Raw genomic sequence first — 19,503 nt, forward strand, 5'->3', positions numbered from 1 at the left:
CTGGGTTTTTCCCTTCAAGTGGAAGGGTTTTCCCAGGATAAATGTCTTGCATCTTTTGTTCTTATTTCTGTTCCCTTTTTGCTGTTTACTTTTATTTGTGGGCAAAACATTAACATAAGATAAGGCAGAATCTAAAGTAAGCACAGGGTACTGAACTTAAACAGCGGAGGTATTAAACCAAATGCTCTTCCAGCGAAAGCTAATAGTAGTGACATAGTTGATCAATCCAAACAAGGAAAAGGAGCATAGTGCCAAATTCAATAGGTGAAGTTGAGAATTCAGCTTTGGTAAAACATTCTGGTAAGAATAAATGACAAATTTCATTTAGGAGGAATAAATTATTGCAACAAAGATCAATGGATCCACTTCATCAGTCAAATTGACTAAATGCAAAAAAGAAGATGAATAAAAACAGTAATGAAGAATTTTGGATTGACTAAATAAAGAAAACAAGATGAACAAAACAGAAATGAATCATATAAGTGAAATGGACAAACAACCTAGAAGAATACAAAGCTACTCTGTAGGATAGCAGATGAATGATACACAAACTCATTATACACATATTATTTTTTATTGCTAACTCGTCAAACTCTCCAACGACAACACAATAAACTTCTCAGCTTAAATGAAGACTTCTGCAGCACAAAATCTATGTGCTCAAAGCACTTATCTGTAAGCTCATAGAGGAAGCTTTTAAGGACCAAATAATTAAATACCAATGTCTATAATCTTCTTTAATCTATCCCTAAATTCTACCATTTTAAAAGAGGTATTAAGGACTCCAATGGAACTATGTCCAGCTTTACATCTACTTACTACCTTGGACAAAGGTGGCATCATGGTTTTAAATTTTGATCCTTGTCTTAGGTGCTGCGTAACTGAAGCTGCTAAAGTGTCAATGGGGGAGTTTCCACAAGGCAGAGCCATCAACAAAGCCTGCAACCTTTGGGCATTTGAACTGCTTTTGACTAGGTTCAATTTTGCATTGTGTTTGCTGTTTTCTTAATGCTTTGACAGAATTTTTCTGTGGCAATACCACATGGAATATATAGTTTCTATTTAGTCACCTTTCTGAATAGCAAAACCATACAAAAATGTCAAGTTTTGATTGTTCCTTTTAGTCTTTCATGCAGGTCACAATTTCATGATGTCATCACAACTTCTATCCCCATTTTGAACAAGTACAACCTCGTTAAAAGTGTGAAATTTCACTCAAGATGTTTTTCAGGTTTACTTCACCATATTTCACAACTGTATCACATCATTGCCACTCTAGGTAAAATTTCTAACTGGTTTTGCCACCTATAATGGCGACTAATTTCTTTATTTGGTTCTCTTTGCTAATTGTCACATTTATCCTTCTAAACATCACCGCCTTTTCTTCCCTTGTATACTTTTTGTCACCTTTCACTTGGGTTGTCTCAATCTCAAACAACCTGCAAGACTTGTTTGTTTAAAATATTAAACAGATAGAAGACAATTATGCAACCTGACAAAGGGGCAGTTTAGTTGATATTCTTAACATGGCAAGGAACAACTGACTATAGGCAAAATTTTCACAGGAGTATCAACATAGGCACAAAGAAAACTCGTCACTTTATTAATTTGAATACAGGAGTAATTAATAAACTAATCAGGAGTTCCTAACAGCAACTGACCATTCAAATATCTTTAATTATATTGGTACCTAACTAATAAAAGCTAAACTAGAATATCAATTAATGTTCCTCTTTGGACATCACACATGTCCTAATGGATTTATCTTTATAAGAACTCCTGATTTGTAAATTCTTGACTTCTTCATCCTAATGCTAAATCACTAAGTGTGAACCAAAACATCAATTAATTTATGATTTTTTTTCACACAAATAACAAGAGAATCTTGTGTATCATTAACACAGCCTCAAACATCTTCATATAATTAAGGAATTTTGTGGAAAAAATGGCCTCTCTATTTCTGGCACACTCCACTTTATCCATTCAAGCAACAGAACGCATTTCTTCAGGAGTGTGATAAAATTATCAATATATGACTATTTGATTAAAATTTCAGTATACAATTCCGATTAAAGTTCTACCCAATTATGACTTAATTGGCAATTTTTTAATTTTTTTCTGAATTTTTTAATAAATAAAAAATTAAGAAAAATTCAAAAGACTGTATGTCTATCATGAAAGATGGCAATTAGACAAAAACTGAAATGGAAAACACAGGAAAAACGGTAGAAAAGACAGAATTCCAATGGTTCCAACATAAGCCTTCAACCTTACAAGTATCTTTTTAACTTAGGAAAGCATCATGTTTTTACAGTAATATAATACATCTGAATACTCACCAAAAAAGCATCAATACAAATACAGCATTCCTGTAGAAGTTGTACAGAACCAAATAGCCAACACGTTGGTAATTCCAGTGACCATGAACAAGCAATAATCGCTTCAAAAATTTGAATTGTCCCATTGCAAAATCAGATGCCATCACAGCTTGTCGTCCTTCTTGACCACTGATGCCTACTCCAACATCTGCCATCTGTATCATGGAAACATCGTTTGCTCCTGCACCAATAAATAAATTCATTTGGAGGAGAAAAAAATGACATAAATAAAAAAGAATTAACATAATGCAAGAAGATGCCCCTCCATAGATAAGCAGAGGTGTATTGGATTGGTCAGTTCAATGACAGAGTAACCATGCATATAAGAAAAGAGATCTTAGGTTGCGACAAAAGTTTTAAACTATATACTTTAATTATACTATTTCAATTTGTCAGATAGTAGTAAGCATTTCCAGTTTTGAATAGATAGTATAAATAAAAATAGAGTTGATTTTTCAAAAACAACATAAACCTCAAGAACCTGCAAGTCATATGTGCAGGAACACGTCACATTACAAACTCTTTATAAAAGACAGTAAAAAGCAACTAAAAATTACATTTTATAGATCTCTAATTTACATTATACAACTATAAAAATGGTGGCAACTAAAGAAATAACACTCACCATCGCCAATGGCCAGTGTCATGTCATTTGTTCTGCTCTTGATAAGGTCAACAATACCAGCTTTTTGCAAAGGAGCAACTCGACAGCAAAGTACTACTTTACATGATGTGGCCAAATCAAAAAGCTGGAAAGGCATTATAAACAAAATCGAGAGTATTAACAATGATTGTTACAGATGATCAAATAATATGAATGAAAGCTTCAAATATATACTCAAGATAAATCTCAAAATCTTTTGCACACTTTCATTTTCCAAACACAAGATTGACTATTTCAATTCATTAACTGTTATCCTTATCAAGTATCATGATATGAAAACAAGCTTAAGATAAATTAAAAAGAACATACCTCTTCTTCCAATTCACTTTCCAATATATAGACCAGGCTCGTGCCATCAATTACTAGTGCCAATGGTGAATGCCCCTCTTCAGTACCTGCCTTACAATGGTAGTCAAAATTATTATTTATTTTTGAAATAGATAAAACAAAATTTAATTGAGATTAAGAAGTTACCATACCGAGCATTCGCCTTCCATGTATTCCCTCACCCTCATCAATATCAACACTCTTTTGCCTTTTTGATAAGTTTTTTTGCTTTCCGTTTCTAGTTATTCCATATGTTGCCTTTGCCTCTGCTAAGAGATCTCGACAAGCATCCGTGGAGGCACCTTTGATTATAATTTGTTGCATAGTACCATTAAGAAGCTTACATGAAAGAGCAATGGAAATAGCAGTTTCTTGCTTGTCTCCTGTCAGAACCCAAACCTTGATTCCCGCTTGCCTTAGAGATTCTATTGCATCTGGAACACCATCTTGTAATTTATCTTCTATCCCTGTTGCCCCAAGTAGGTTAAGATTGCATTCAATGAGACTTGCAGCTCCCCGAAGCATGCCTGCCCTTTCTGTTAATGATGTACTGGCTTCTTCATAGCTACACTGCCATCTTTTAAGTTCTTCCTCACTGAGGTTTTTGGCTGCCACGACAAGAGTTCGCAAACCTTGTGAAGAATATTCAGTCAAATGGCTTTCTGTGGCACGAAATAAATCATTCGAGGGAGCTGATTCACTGCTGCTAGACGTTTTGGCTATAATATTAAGTATAGCACTATCTGCCCCTTTTACAAGAACTTTTACAGTATTGTCTGGACATCGCACTATTACTGACATCCTTTTGCGTACACTGTCAAACTCATGCAACCCCAATACATCCAGCCTGCCTTTGCAAAACCAAGCGCAGAAACAAGAAAGAAAACTGATTAAACTAAGGTCTGAAAAAATATTTCAGATACAACTCAAAGATTATAAAATGAAAAACAAAATCATTGCATTACAAATTTTCCATTTAGCACCTCTGCAAAATCTATATAAGATGAATTCTCAACAAAACATTTTGTGGCTCATGGTAGGTTACACCAGAAAGAATTCAAGCAAATAATACTTACCTTTGCCTTTCACCCAATACATTGATCACTATATACCCTGATGTTCTCTCAATGAGAGTATATCCATAAGCAGCTGCTGCTGCAACCAGAGCCTGTTCATCAGGAGACTCTCCCTGATAATCAATTAATCTTGAATCTTCATATAATGAATTTGCAGCATTACATTCATGGTTTCCAGTGGATGGCGTTTCTAGTATAGTAGGGACTACTGTATTACAAGCTGCCAGAGTAAGGAAGTATTCATGTGCAACTTTTCTCTCTTGCAATGATAGACTTTTACTAAGTAACTGAACAAGCTCAACATCCACCTTGACCTTAATCTTTGGTTTCAAAACCTGCCTATCCAGTATTTCTGTAGAATCTCTAAGGAGGCACCGAACAAGAGAGGGAAAACATCAGAAACAGAACATAATACATTTTCAAAGAGACACTTGAAACCTATAAGTTCACATAACACTTTTCTAATGAAAAAGAATTAATAGAGTTGAAATACAAGTAGATACTTCCATGGTAAAAGTATTTTTGGATAATTAATTTCCTTTCTTGTAGACACGGATTTCATATTTGTAGAGCAATGACAGGGAATGCCGTAAAAAGTTAAGGGTGAGTAGTAAATTGCTCAAATTTTAAGTCTAAGGTACCAAGGTATTGATTGCTCTGTAGCAGTGCTTATGTTTTTTATTTAAATATTCTTGCTTATCAATTGATGAGCTTAAGGAGCTTTCTAATGAATGGTTCATAAGGCACAACATTTGATGAAGGTTTTGCAATAGGGGTTGCAAGCAAAGTGGGTTTAACCATGGAGGAAACTTTCGTAGTTAAGCGTGCTCCAGCTGGAGCAGAACTGGGATGGGTGACCTTTCGGGAAGTCCCAGTGCTTCACCTCTATGAGTATCACCTAGATCCAATGAGTGCGAAGTGTTTCATTTATTCTCATGAGAGATGGGTTTGTGTGAACCCCTACTCATGAACCATGGGTCAATGAATTTGACTCAAAAACTACACAATTGAATCCCAATAGCAATATCACAACATTAGAATATATTTCTTTATTCACGAATATATGAGCAAGTATGGCCTCAAACAATAGAAAATCACCAACAATATGTTTTTTATTTTAGACAGTTCAATACTGCTTCTTATTAAGAGCAGAGACTGACTGAGTGTGATTGTATAGAAATTAAAATTAATCTTGACTAGATATTATGAAATATTTCCTCCAAGATATTAATAATTTAAAGAGGTCATTGTGCCATAAGCTTTGACCTATATAAGGTGATAAAGCATTTTCTGGTGGGTCATAAGAAGGGAGTGTTAGAGATGGCTAGTGCACATAATCTATCCCCCCTGGACAGACTTAATCCACACAGTCACGGCAGAGGATGGAATCATCCATGGTCTTAAGTTTTCCACTTTAGGTATTTGTCAAGACAGTGCTTTTGATAATGTTTCTTCACTGGTGATAGGCACGGGTGGTGTTGATTTGACTTCAGGTGACCTAAATGATGGCAGTGTGAGTGTTGGCAGCTAGAATGCGCCACATGGATGATGGTGTTGGTTGTCAGGGATCTTCTCTTCAGTATTTGAGCTCTTTTTTTTGTTGCCTTACATGGATTGTTTCTATGCTGCTTCTTTATGGGTTTTCCCTCTCTGGCCCTGTGTTACCTTTTCCTCTCTTTCCCCTGCATGGTTTTTTCTATGCTTTTCAGCTCTTCAGTTGTGCGGTCTTTGTTTAATCACTTTTCTGATTTATGCACAATCCAAATCATAGGAGTACTGTCAATATGCCAAATAAATGAAATAGCAAGTTTGTTACAAAAAGAGATTCTCAATTTTGAAAACTCACTTAATTAGCGAAATGCCAATTGAAAAAAGTATAGTTTCCAGTGTAAATATTATTTTATAGACATGTGATATCCCCTTTCTAAAATAAAATCTAATGATGTATAATTTATAAATAATAATAATTAAAATATAAACGTAAATAAATAAACTATAAATACATAAATTATAATATAAGACAACTAAATATCTCAATTTTGTGAAATCTCTAGGGAGACAAGGGCAAAAAGAATCAATAATGGATATCAGGCATGCTAAATATCATTGAATTGGCTCTTCAAACAAATTACCCAGAGATGCCATTAAAGACAGAGATCAATGGATAATGACTATTACACATTAATTTGTAATAACTGCATCAATTGGGCTAAGCAATGATTAATCAGCTGATGAAAGAAGTGACTTGTAGAAATAACTAATATCGACACGTATAATAGACCATGCCCAAGATCATGTCTTTAAGCCAACGTTTAAGTTAAAGGTGAAATCAGTAATAGCCATAACAACCGTTATAAACAAATATAGCTAGCCGATAATTAAAAGAGTGATGGAAAGGCACGAAGTAGAATGGGCAGCAGTTGATATATACCAAGATAGATAGGGGATCAATTGATGCAAAACAGCAATTGGGATTAGATAAATCAGTTTTATCAGATGGTACGATTAGCATTCAAAGAAGAAACATTAATAAATAGACATTAGATATGTCTTTAAGAACACAACCTTTCATATCCAAGTACAAAAATAAGAAGGATTAGAAATTATTATTTAGAATCATCGATGGAGATCATAGATAAATAGGACAATATATAATGTATCTGAGGAAGACCTCTGAAAGGAATATTTACATATATGTAAATTAATCAAGTTATGGTGCTGGTGAGCATAATGTAACAGCAAAGCATGCTGTAATTAATATATAAATTAATTCTAATCTACAGAAAATAGAAAATTATATCTGAATGATAATATATATATAGGGTGATCACAACTGTAATCTAGGTCACAGCCTCAAAGATTGCTATCTTAGATACATGAATGAAAGGCTCTCCCTATAAGTTGCACATTGCCATGTGTTTTGGGCTGTAATGTTCTGCTAAGAGCTTTATAAGATTAACATTTACAAAAATGTTTGGTACAACTTCATTTTCCGGGGGTCTTTTAGGATTTTACCATGTCATATCACAGTATCACCTATCCGGCTTTCTATCACATCACAATAAACCTAATATCTGTTATTGTCTTACAATCCATTTGCCTTATTACTTATCCTCCAACAATAAATTTTTTTTGTCATCCTTGCTTCATCCATAATAAACAGGTCTTATCTCTCACCAGGGTCATATATGAATTCAAAATTATGTTATGCTACTAATATATACATAGCCAATTTCTTAATCTTTCGCTATGGAAGGATAGGTTGGATTTTCTAGGGAAAGGCAGAGTAGTTCCATTCCAAGTGGTGGTATTGGTGGGTGTTCTTATATTAAAGAACCCTTAGGACAAGTGCTGGTATTGACGGGTGTTTATGAAACCCTTGGGCCTAATTATGGAGGTGGTCTCAGGCGCCCTATGACAGTAAATCCCCATCCTCCCTTAGGATTGGGAGACCAGTAAGGGATTACGGCTTTAAGAATGTGCTATGAATCAGTAATTGTTTTCTAACTGATTTAAATAGTGATGTGTGTTAATCATTGGAAATGGGCAGCTTCCGAGTAGGGAACATTACAGAGAGTCAAGACCAAGCATATTGCCATTCCCAAGTGCAATCGAAACCCTAATTGGTCATTTTAGGGTAAAACAAGTAAAGTTCCAATAGGTGACATTACAAGAAATTAAAAACTAGAAATGACTAAATATTTTGAAACATTTTCTCCAGGATATTAATAATTTAAACAGCTCATTAGGTCATAAGCACTCTATCTTGACTCGTGTAAGGTGATAAAGCATTTGCTTGTGGGTCATAAGAAGGGGGTGCTACAGATGAACAGTACATATACTCTATCCTCCCTGGACAGGTTTCATCCAGCAGGGTCACAGCAGAGGATGGAAGTCATTCGTGGTGTTACATTTTCTGCTTTAGCTATTTGTGGAGATAGTGTTTTGGACAATGTTTCTTCTGTGATTAAGCACAGGTGGTGTTGATTTAATTTTTCGGGTGACCTAGATGATGGCAGTGTGGGGTGCTGGCAGATAGGATGTGCCCACGGATGTGATGTTGGTTGTCAGGGGTCTTCTCCTCTGTATTTGAGCTCTATTTTTTTTCTTTGTTGCTTTGTGTGAGTTGTTTCTATGCTGCCCCTAAATGGCTTTTCCCTCTCTCGCCCTGTGACCTTTTCCTCTCTTGCCCTTGCATAGTTTTCTATCCTTTTCAGCTCCAGTTTGTGTGATCTTTGATTTATCACTTTTCTGGGCGAAGGCCCATATAGGACCCCCTAGAATCATAAAGAACTAAACAGTCATTTGAATTGCTCTATCTGCCATTAAAACCTTGCTGATCATTGTTTTGTTATCGACCAAATCTAGCTCACCTTTTTACAGGTTTTCTTTGGCTAATAAAGCCACTTAGCTAGAGTAGCCTGGTTATGGGTTCAAAAAGCATGATCTTGACTGCCTTCTCAGATATAATTTTGAATACATTTTGATTTCCGTCTAATAATTGACTCAGCCCATAACAACTCAATTTCTCAATATTCGATTGACTAATTTTTGTCACTGTTGTCCTAGATATCCCTTTTAGCTTTATCCAAGGAGATAAAAAAAAATAAGTTATAAAATTGGAATTCTAAGTTAATCAGCAATTTTAAAGCTTTAGCACTTATAGCTGTTAACTATATTATTAATAATTAAACATTTAATTTGACCAGTAAGTTAACTCTCTAAATTTATAAGTTTTCAAGGATGTTTAATAAGGAATTAAGTACATATAATTGCACATATATAAATCGGATCCTAATGATGTTAAATCTTTGAGGAGTGCAGAAATGGCTACCAATCTCATCCAGAACTATACAGACAGTTACAAGATTTGATATTATATTTGTAACTAGTAAAAGATAAAGGCTTTTAAAGCCACTGCCAAGGAATGCATTAATTTGGTGTGTAAGACCTTCCTTATACAAGCATTCTACAGAATCGTTGGTTTTCCATTTACATTATATATTGTAAAACAAGCTGTACAATCCTCCTTTTCTCCAAAATCTCTGTCCACCTCTCTAGGAGTCTAGAGTATAAAGACTTTAATGATTAGGCCAACTCAGATTTTATAAAAAGCCATATATTTGTGCCCCTAGTTTCATGTGTCAATTCCTAAAATTTGGGGTGTCTCTATAGCTCTCCCATATACACATCCACATAATGCTGAAATTTGGCATATAAACAACAGGGAAATACTGATTTAGACAGCAATAATATCTATCTACAGTAGAGGAGATCATATCTCCTAGATGTAAACAAATACATACTTAACATTATCAGATTTCCACAATCCATATGTTGAAGCAAACTCTTTTTTGGATTTGATTGTGTTTATTTAGCAACAACGTTCGGATCACACTCTGTGTTCCATCATCAAGATGAGAGAGAAGAATAGAAAGATGATCCGAAACATTGATGCTAAATAAACACACACAATTGAATCTAGAAAAAGAATTTGCTTCAAAAATATACTTCAGAATGAGAAGTACAAATCACATGAGGAGACAATACACCAAAATATCTCCATATGGTTCAAACTCTCAATAAGCATATTTAACAAGTTAAGCAATTTAACACATTAATTTTCCACAATCCATCATGCATAGCAGCAGTTTCTGGAAGAGATTGTGCTATTTTTGTGTCAACGTTTCGGATCACACTCTGTGATCCATTATCAGGACAAAAGAGAGTTGAAGGATGAGTAAGAATACATAGCAGCAGTTTCTGGAAGAGATTGTGTTAGAGTTTTTATTACAATAATAGATAAGATGTCTATTATTAGTTAATGGTTATCTTGTAAATATCTTTACCTTTAGTTTGCTTTCGTTTTTTGCTTTCTCTGGAATAGAATGTTTCTATTCTTTACGATCGTTTCCTAAGGAAACATCATCTCATTCTTTTGTATAAATTGACCTTTCGGTCTCTGTTATTTATAAGCAAGTATTTACCAATTACCTTGTAATATGGTATCAGAGCTAAATACTTAAATTTTTTTCGGAAAAATTTATAATTTCTTCTTGAAATTATTTGTTTAAATTTTTCCAAAATTATTTCAGCTAATTTCTCCAAAACCCACCTAGGGTTTTTCTGCTTGGAGAAATTCCCGAATTACAGGTCTGCAAATCGCGTGAAAATCGTGGCCATTTTTTGAAGACTCGCGTTTTTGGGGTGAAAATCTGCATGTTTCTGTATCAAATCTTCATGCTCTTAGCCGTCTCAGTCTGTCATCATGCTCTGGGAAGCAGATTCGACCATTTTTCATCAAGAAATCTTAAGTTTTTTCAAGCTTTTTTCAGCTAGGGCCGTTTTTTCGAAACCCTAATTTTTGGGGTCAAAAAAAATTTTTTGTTTGCAAATTCTTGGTGGGTTTTTCGAGAGCTCAACTGGGTTGTCGTCCGTTTTTTCTGGGTGCCTCGATTTTTGAGCCAGCGGATTCAGAAAACGACAGCAAATTCCTTCTGGGTTTTTCGAGCTCTCTTTTGGGTCATTCTCTGATTCTTTTGGGTCTTCCGTATTTTTGCCTCGAAGAACGTGCCTTCACAGATTTTCACAATTTTTCATTGAAAAACGTGCCATGGCATCTCTGACAAATATTCTGCTCGAGCATAATTCCAAATTCAATGGTCGCAATTATGGAACCTGGAAGCAGCGCATCATCGCAATCTTCGAATATCGAAACACCGATCAACTTGTTCTGGGTGTTAAGCAGCGTCCGACTTCTCCGGGTCCTAATCAAGATACATGGGATCTGAACAATCGAGAGGCAGTAATGCTTCTCAAACTCTCCGTAGCTGATGACCAGCTTTCTCAGATTCCATCCGGCAAGACAGCGGCCGAAATCTGGACACATCTAAAAGGTCTTCATGAGACTTCCGACAAGAGCAGAGCCTTCTTTCTGAAAAACACTCTGTTTTCTATTGTCATGGATGAGCGCACCTCGCTCCAAGCACACCTAAATCGCATTCAGGAAATCCGTGATCAGTTACTTGCCATCGATCGCAAGATGGAGGAAGAGGATATTGTGGTAATCACTCTTCGGAGTTTACCAAATTCCTATGAGCATTTTATCAAGACTCTCAACATCACATCTATTGGTGTTGATCTAAAGTTCACTGATCTCTGCACCCTGCTACTTCAGCAAGATCGGTGGAAACAACAGTTCGGTAGCAGCTCCAGTTCCACCTCCATTGAGCAAGCCTTTGCTGCGAAATCCTTTCAGAAAGATAAGGGCAAGTTTCAGCAACCATCTCAGCAGAAGTCTTCTGCTCCAGCATCCGATGGTACCAAAAAGAAGAACATTCAATGCAACTATTGCCACAAGTATGGTCACATGAAGGTTGCATGTCGAAAACGCTTAGCTGCCCAGTCTAAGCAATCAAATTCGCAACCCAAAGCGAACAGTGCAGAGCACACTGAGTAGGTCGAATCTGCCTTTTACGCCTTCATGGCTAAAAGACCTGCAGATCATGTACAGTCATCTGCCTGGTACATTGATTCAGGTGCCTCTCGACATTTCACTCACCGCAGAGACTGGTTTACTGACTAACAGCCTTATTCAGATTCGGTTATCTTTGGTGGTGGAGAAGAGTACACGGTTGTTGGTAAAGGCAACATTCAAATTCAGTCTGTTGGGAGGAAGCTCATATTCCTTGATGTGTACTACGTTCCAGGGATGGAACTAAATCTACTCTCGGTCAGTCAGTTGCTACGACATTCTCCACACTTGGCAGTCACCTTCAGTTCACATCAGTGCACCATCACTGATCGGGCAACTAAGTCTACTGTTGCAGTTGGTCTTGAGGATCATGGTCTTTTCAGACTTACTGATTCTGGTGATTCTCAGGACTTAGCTATGGCTGCTCGGCGATCTTCCATCAGCACACTTTGGCATCAGCGATATGGGCACTTAAATGTGCATTATCTCTCACAACTTGCTCGGGATGAGCTTGTTCTTGGTTTGCCAGAGATTCAAACCCAACACCTTGGAGTTTGTGACGCATGTCAGGCTGGGAAGCAACATCGCACACCTTTCCCCAGTGGCGATTCTTGGCGAGCTTCTCAAGTACTTCAGCTTGTTCATGCTGATATCTGCGGCCCTATGGCCACTCCTTCTGTTCTTGGGTACAAGTATTTTCTGTTGTTTGTAGATGATTTCAGTAGAAAAATGTGGGTGTATTTCCTTAAAAAGAAATCCGATGCATTTATTGTATTTCAGAAGTTTAAACCCTTAGTTGAAAAAGAGTCTGGGAAATCTATTATTACTCTTAGATCAGACAATGGGGGGGAATTTTGTTCTAATGTTTTCTCCAGCTTCTTGGATACACATGGCATCCAACGCCAGTTCACCACACCCCACACGCCACAACAGAACAGTGTAGTTGAACGTCGGAACAGGACAATTACCGAGATGGCTCGTTCCATGCTCGAACACAGACATGTTCCGAACCGTTTTTGGGAAGAAGCAATTAACACTGCAGTTTATCTGTTGAACCGGTCACCCACAGTGGCGATCAAAGGTAAAACTCCGGAAGAGGCCTGGTCAGGTCGCAAGCCCAGAATCAGTCACCTGAAGGTTTTTGGCTCTCTTGCTTTTGTTTGGATCCCTGATGCTTCACGCACCAAGTTGGATGCCAAGAGTCAAAAACTGATGCTTGTTGGATATAGCAGTCTTCACAAAGCCTACCGCCTTATTGATGTTGAGGCATCTCGTCTCATATACAACCGCGATGTAGTCTTTGATGAGCAACGAGGACCATTCATGCCTGTTCCTCCTGTTCCTGATCCAGCAGACCAACCTATGCAGGTTCATGATTTGGGAGTTCGACTTCCATTAGGTCCACCTGATGGGAGGGCTCCAGTAGCTCCTACAACTCCAGTCCTGCCAGTGATACCTGTATAGCCACCTCCGGCTTCTCCTGCAGGATCACCTCGTTTTGAAGATGCTTCACCTGAGTTTGATCCAGATTCTTCTGATCAGGATCCTGCTGATCAAGCATCTCCTAGTACTACTGTTGGTCATTCTCCTCTCCGGCCTAAGTGGTGGGCTAAGACACTTGCTGATCTTCATGATGATGAGCTCATTGACGGGAGAACTACTCAGAAAAAGAGCAAAACTATAGATTCTGTTAACTTTGCTCTTATGGCCAACATTCACAGTGTGTTTGAACCTCAAACATATTCCGAGGCTAAAGGAATTCCAGAGTGGGAACAAGCCATGCAATCTGAACACCAGAGCCTGCTGAAGAACAACACTTGGGTCCTTTCTGATCTTCCCCCAGGGAAGAAACCCATTAGCTGCAAATGGGTCTACAAAATCAAATACAAATCAGATGGTACTTTGGATAAGTACAAAGCTCGTTTAGTGGCAAAGGGCTTTTCTTAGCGTCAGGGCATTGATTATGAGGAGACCTTTGCTCCTACTGCAAAGATGAGCACCATCAGATTAGTCTTAGCCATGGCAGCACAGTTTGGCTGGAAGGTCCATCAGATGGACGTAAAGAGTGCTTTCCTGAATGGTGATCTCCATAAAGAGGTCTACATGACGCAGCCTCCTGGTTTAAAGGTTGCTGGTAAAGACCATCAGGTTCTCAGATTGGTAAAAGCTCTCTATGGTTTGAAGCAAGCCCCTCGGGCATGGTACATCAAGATTGATACGTACCTCAGTGATCAAGGCTTCAAGAGGAGTTCTTCAGACTCAAATCTGTACATCAAGACTACTGACAATGACATCATCCTTCTGGTTATCTATGTGGATGATCTGATCATCACTGGCAGTTCGGGGATGATCTGATCATCACTGGCAGTTCGGCATCTTTGATTCAGGGAATCAAACAACACTTATGTCAGTCTTTTGATATGACTGACCTTGGGCTCATGCATTATTGCTTAGGTATTGAAGTTTGGCAACAGTCTTCTAGTATATTCATCTCTCAGTCCAAATATGCCAGAGCCTTGTTAGACAAATTCCGAATGCAGGATTGCAAACCTGCATCTACACCTATGGAGAAAGGTCTCAAGTTATCAGCCAAGTCTGATTCTCCTTCCGTTGATGATACTACGTATAGGCAACTAGTAGGCAGCCTCATCTACCTATCTGCTACTAGGCCTGATATCAGTTTCGCAGTCAGCTATATTTCACGCTTTATGACAGCTCCTAAGGCTGATCATTGGATGGCAGCAAAGCGTGTGCTTCGTTATGTGAAGAGCACTTCTGATTATGGACTTCTGTATTCTCGGAGTTCTAATCCTAAACTCAGTGGGTTCACAGATTCAGATTGGGCAGGCTCTGTTGATGATAAAAAGTCAACATCTGGATATGTGTTTAGTTTGGGATCCGGTGCAGTCACATGAACCAGCAAGAAGCAGCAAGCAGTTTCTCTCTCTTCTACAGAGGCTGAATACAGAGGGACTGTTAAGGCAGGATGTGAAGCTGTCTGGCTTCGTCGGATGCTTGGGGATATGCAGATGTCACCAGCAGGACCGACTACTCTGTTTGTTGATAACGAAGGCGTTATCAAGTTAGCACGGAATCCAGTCTTCCATGAACGAACCAAGCATGTGGATGTTCATTGTCATTACATACGACAGCTGGTTGAGGACAGGACTATAGATCTGCAGTATGTTCCTACCACAGATCAGACTGCAGACATTCTCACCAAGCCTCTTGGTCCCGATAAGTTTGTCAAATTCAGAGGACAGCTTGGTGTGTTAGATAGATTAACCATTAAGGGAGGGTATTACAATAATAGATAAGACGTCTATTATTAGTTAATGGTTATCTTGTAAATATCTTTACCTTTAGTTTGCTTTCGTTTTTTGCTTTCTCTGGAATAGAATGTTTCTATTCTTTACGATCGTTTCCTAAGGAAACATCGTCTCATTCTTTTGTATAAATTGACCTTTCGGTCTCTGTTATTTATAAGCAAGTATTTACCAATTACCTTGTAATAGTTTTTGTGTCAACGTTTCGGATCACACTCTGTGATCCATCATCCGGACAAAAGAGAGCTGAAGGATGAGTAGAGTTTTTGTGTCAACATTTCGGATCACAATCTGTGATCCATCATCAGGACAAAAGAGAGCTGAACAAGAACTATAACACTATCTCTTCCAGAAACTATTCTTACTCATCCTTCAGCTCTCTTTTGTCCTGATGATGGATCACAGAGTGTGATCCGAAATGTTGACACAAAAACTCTAACAAAATCTCTTCCAGAAACTGCTTCTATACAAGTTAAGCAAGACAACTATCAAGTGATGATCATAAGTAGAAAATCAATAGCTATTCCTTGGCAGAGCTCCGATTTCTAATCCCCTCTGGACATATGGAGTCTTTAAATTGCATAAAATATAGTATCCAACCTGAGGTGAAACTGATGAGGTCATATACATATCCTTTGTAACTTTGACAGAAAAGGTGGCACTTCACTGTAGCATCAGGGTAACCTCACGCAAGAAATAGACCAATCAAAAAATAAACTTTTGGAAACAGCTTAAAGTTGTGACAAAAGTTAATATTTTGAGCAAACTTGGTAGGACATTCCACATCCAACATGCAATGTTCTGAAGGATGTCAAAAATGAGATTAGTCCTATAAAATTTTGATTAAGATTTATCATTGAGAATTTGAGACTGGTTAAAATGACCAAGTTTAAAAGATTGTGCAAATGATAGGAAGAGCATAAATTAAACACATATTTCACTTATTGTAATAAGGTTCAATACACATCATTGGTACTTTTGTCTGTACATTAAATGGGGAATGAAAAACAAATAAGATAAAGAAAAGGATTGATTCTTGGTTGTCAAATTAGAGCTTAAAGAAGCGAAAATGAGCCAAATAAAAAGCATAAACCAGCACCTTCACTTATTGAAAAGTTGATATTGTGTGCAATTAAATTGAGTTGATGAATCAAGAATATCATTAGAAAACATATCATCATCCATAACAATGAATCCGAAAATGAGAATTTTTCCAAACAAACTTGCTTATGGAACTCCCTTAAAATGGAGCATAACGAGAAATAAATTAAGTCATATGCACCTGTACAATGCTTGAACCAGTAGAAAGAAACCAATACAATATTAAAAGGGACAAAGAAACAAATAGCCAGTGGTCAACATCGAGGACATACTCTCACTTCCTCTAAAACATGCCAAACAAGAATCATAAACAAATAAACATTTATCCAAGAAATCATAAAGGTGCATTTTGCAAACCTGCAATATTTTCCCGCTCTTCATGCTTGCCAGAAGTTTCTTGCACCAAACATTCAACAGTAGATTTTGCATTGCAGTAATTCACCCCAAATATACTTGCATTATGAAACTCCATCTTATTCTCTGTCAGGGTGCCTGTCTTGTCAGAGAATACATACCTGATTTGACCTAAATCTTCATTTATGTTCAATGAACGACATTGGAACCTTGAATTTGAATTGCTATCATACATCTCCTGATCCCCAATCATGAAATAGGACTGTCCCAAACGGACTAATTCCATTGATATATACAGAGATATCGGTATCATTATCTGGAAAACTATGACAGAACTGAGAAATGAAATTAAAACCTCCATTCCAACACCATAATAATTGTATTTTTCTCCACCCTCATTTTCATTTGTAAAAATTATCTTTCTATAATACGGAGAATAATCAAGTTCCCCACTGTGCTTGAGAAGCCACATAAGCATTCCAAATGCCACCACAGCACACATAATAAATAGAAAGACAGATAACCATATTGTCTCTCTGTTCATGTACCCTTCCAATCTGCTTCGTTTTGAAGGTGCTCCTGAGCTATTCAACATTGCTTTGGTCTCTTGACCAGCATAAACAACCACACCGACTATCCATGCAGTATTTTTCAGCTGGCAACCTCGAAGCACAATGTTTGATGGCCCAAGGGGGATCGTTTGGTCATCAATTTTCATGTTTGCAATGAAACCATATATGTTTCTATTTGGTTGTTCGCAGTGAATAAATCCTGAAGGGGGCTCCTTCTCAGGCCTCTTAACTGCAGTTTCCTGTCTAGCATATCTTGTTTTCAGATTTGATTCTCCATCGAGATTAATTGTCTGAACATATGCAATTCCACTACGATCACTCGTCTCTAACAAAACAATATCACATGGAATTGTTTCATTTGCATGTATCTTCAAAACTTCACCTACTCTTACGTTCTTCCATTTCTTAGAGCTGAACAGGGCACCCTGTAACACCTGTACCTCCCTATTATTCTCCTTCTTATCAGATCGATGTCGCCGCCAGTCCTCATACCCATCCTTGATAGCTGTCACACACAAAACAAACAGCAAAGGGAAAAGTGATACAGTTCTCCCAAAAACTGCAAGCTGCGGAAGCTGATTCAAGGCAGCTATCACCAGGAAATAAATGTAAGCAAGCCGATGAAACTGAACAAACAGATTCTTCGGTAGGAATGTAATGACTGTGTATTTGCTGGTCCGAATCTCATTTCCAGTAAACTCGTATTTGTCATTTGTCAGTTTGGGGTCATTGACATATATGAGCCTATCATTTTGATTTTCACCATTTGTTGCGGAATGTTCCCCCTCCAAACCTCTAAAACCTTGCCCTTTTGAAGAATCTGTCTGTCGCCTCACATTCTCTGCTTTCTGAGCCAAAGGACTGTCTAGCGTGTTAGAAATCTCAAACGTGTTTACACAATTACGAGTCTCTGGGGAATTAACTACAGAGGCATTCGACGGGTACATGTTGTCAGCTGAAAAAGCCACAACCCGCTCTTCAGTCTCACTCTTCAAGCGGAAAGGTGAGAATTCAGAGCCAGCGAGCTGAACTTTATTGCTAGGGCTTGAATTGGAGTAAGAATCCCATCCGAAGAAGCTGTTATTGTTATCCTTCAAGTATTGCCTCTCGTGTTGTCCACCCGCACTGTAATTTGAAGATCGGATCTGAGATGACCCGCGGGAGGTAGCATTAACACTGGGGAAAACACTGTCATAACTACCGCTACTAGTACTAGTGTGGGGCGGAGAAGAGATTAGAAAAGGATTGTCTGAAATCATAATTTGCGGTCTAAACGCGCATACATTCAAAGATCGGTACAGAAAAGTTATTAAAAGCTCTAAATCGTGATTGGCGGTCCAGAAATCACCTCTTCCCCCTCCGCTCTAGCACAAAATTTCACAATTACTTCAATTCCGCATAATACACTCAAATCCATTTCCTCTACCTTGCCATTTTACATGCTCCACCAGCATCTCCCTCTAAAATCTCGCAACAGAAAGCAGTAGGCAAATCTGTTTCTGCTACAGATTGAAAAATTTGAGTGGAAAACTCTTACCCGAGAACTTCGCAACACTTCCTGCAGTCTGGATCACTCTTCCTGACGTATCGGCTCCTGCAAATTCAATTTCAGCAGATCGCTAGGGTTTTCTCAGCATCATCCACCCAGAGCACAGCAGAATCGAACGTGGAAGCTGCAAATCACTTTGCAGATTCCGTCAAAAAAAATGTTTAGTTTTTACTTTGCTCTGCTCTCCGTCAAGTTCTGTTCTTTTCCTTGTTTCTAAACTGTGCCAGTTCGAATTTTAAATTAATTTTTGATTCCGAACTGGCACTTTCACAAACGCAAAGGAAAGGGGTCTTCTCACACTGTGACGGACGGTCATTAATAATTTTGACGCTTTTTGCCACGTTGGTAACAACTAAGACTTCAAACGTTTCGTATTTCCAGCGTTTTTCATTGTATGCCGTTTTCCACAGTCAGGAGGGACTCCCATTTTAAGCGGGCACGCCTATGGAGCTCCGTATTTCTTGGACTTCTGGCCCTATTTATATGTACTTTGAATTATCACTAAAACCTGAATATTTTTTAAGAAAATAACAAATAGCATGTTCGGATAGTACATTGCTTTTGATAGTGTAATTGGTATATTTATTTGGTTTTATTTTGATATAATATTTTATTATAAATATTACTAACAATTCTAACAATGAGGTCATTGCAATGGTAACAAGGTTAAGAAAAAAGAAAA

The 19,503-nt window shown here is 37.7% G+C and overlaps 1 protein-coding gene across 1 annotated transcript in view; it reads right to left on the minus strand.

Moving 5' to 3' along the window:
* LOC149548245 (phospholipid-transporting ATPase 1-like) overlaps window positions 1-19,028 on the minus strand; it is a 61,626-nt gene extending 42,598 nt beyond the window's left edge. The window contains exons 1-6 of the mRNA XM_089792295.1: window positions 16,704-19,028; window positions 4,446-4,797; window positions 3,522-4,216; window positions 3,352-3,437; window positions 3,004-3,127; window positions 2,340-2,559 (exon numbers count right to left, since the gene is read on the minus strand). Of these exons, the coding sequence (XP_089648421.1) occupies window positions 2,340-2,559; window positions 3,004-3,127; window positions 3,352-3,437; window positions 3,522-4,216; window positions 4,446-4,797; window positions 16,704-18,531 (3,305 nt within the window). The 5' untranslated portion in view covers window positions 18,532-19,028. The remainder of the gene's footprint in view (window positions 1-2,339; window positions 2,560-3,003; window positions 3,128-3,351; window positions 3,438-3,521; window positions 4,217-4,445; window positions 4,798-16,703) is intronic.
* Between the last annotated feature and the right edge of the window lie 475 nt (window positions 19,029-19,503).

Source organism: Cupressus sempervirens, chromosome 7 (assembly GCF_028749045.1).
Source record: "Cupressus sempervirens isolate cs-2001-9-10 chromosome 7, ASM2874904v1, whole genome shotgun sequence".
Classification (NCBI taxonomy): domain Eukaryota; kingdom Viridiplantae; phylum Streptophyta; class Pinopsida; order Cupressales; family Cupressaceae; genus Cupressus; species Cupressus sempervirens.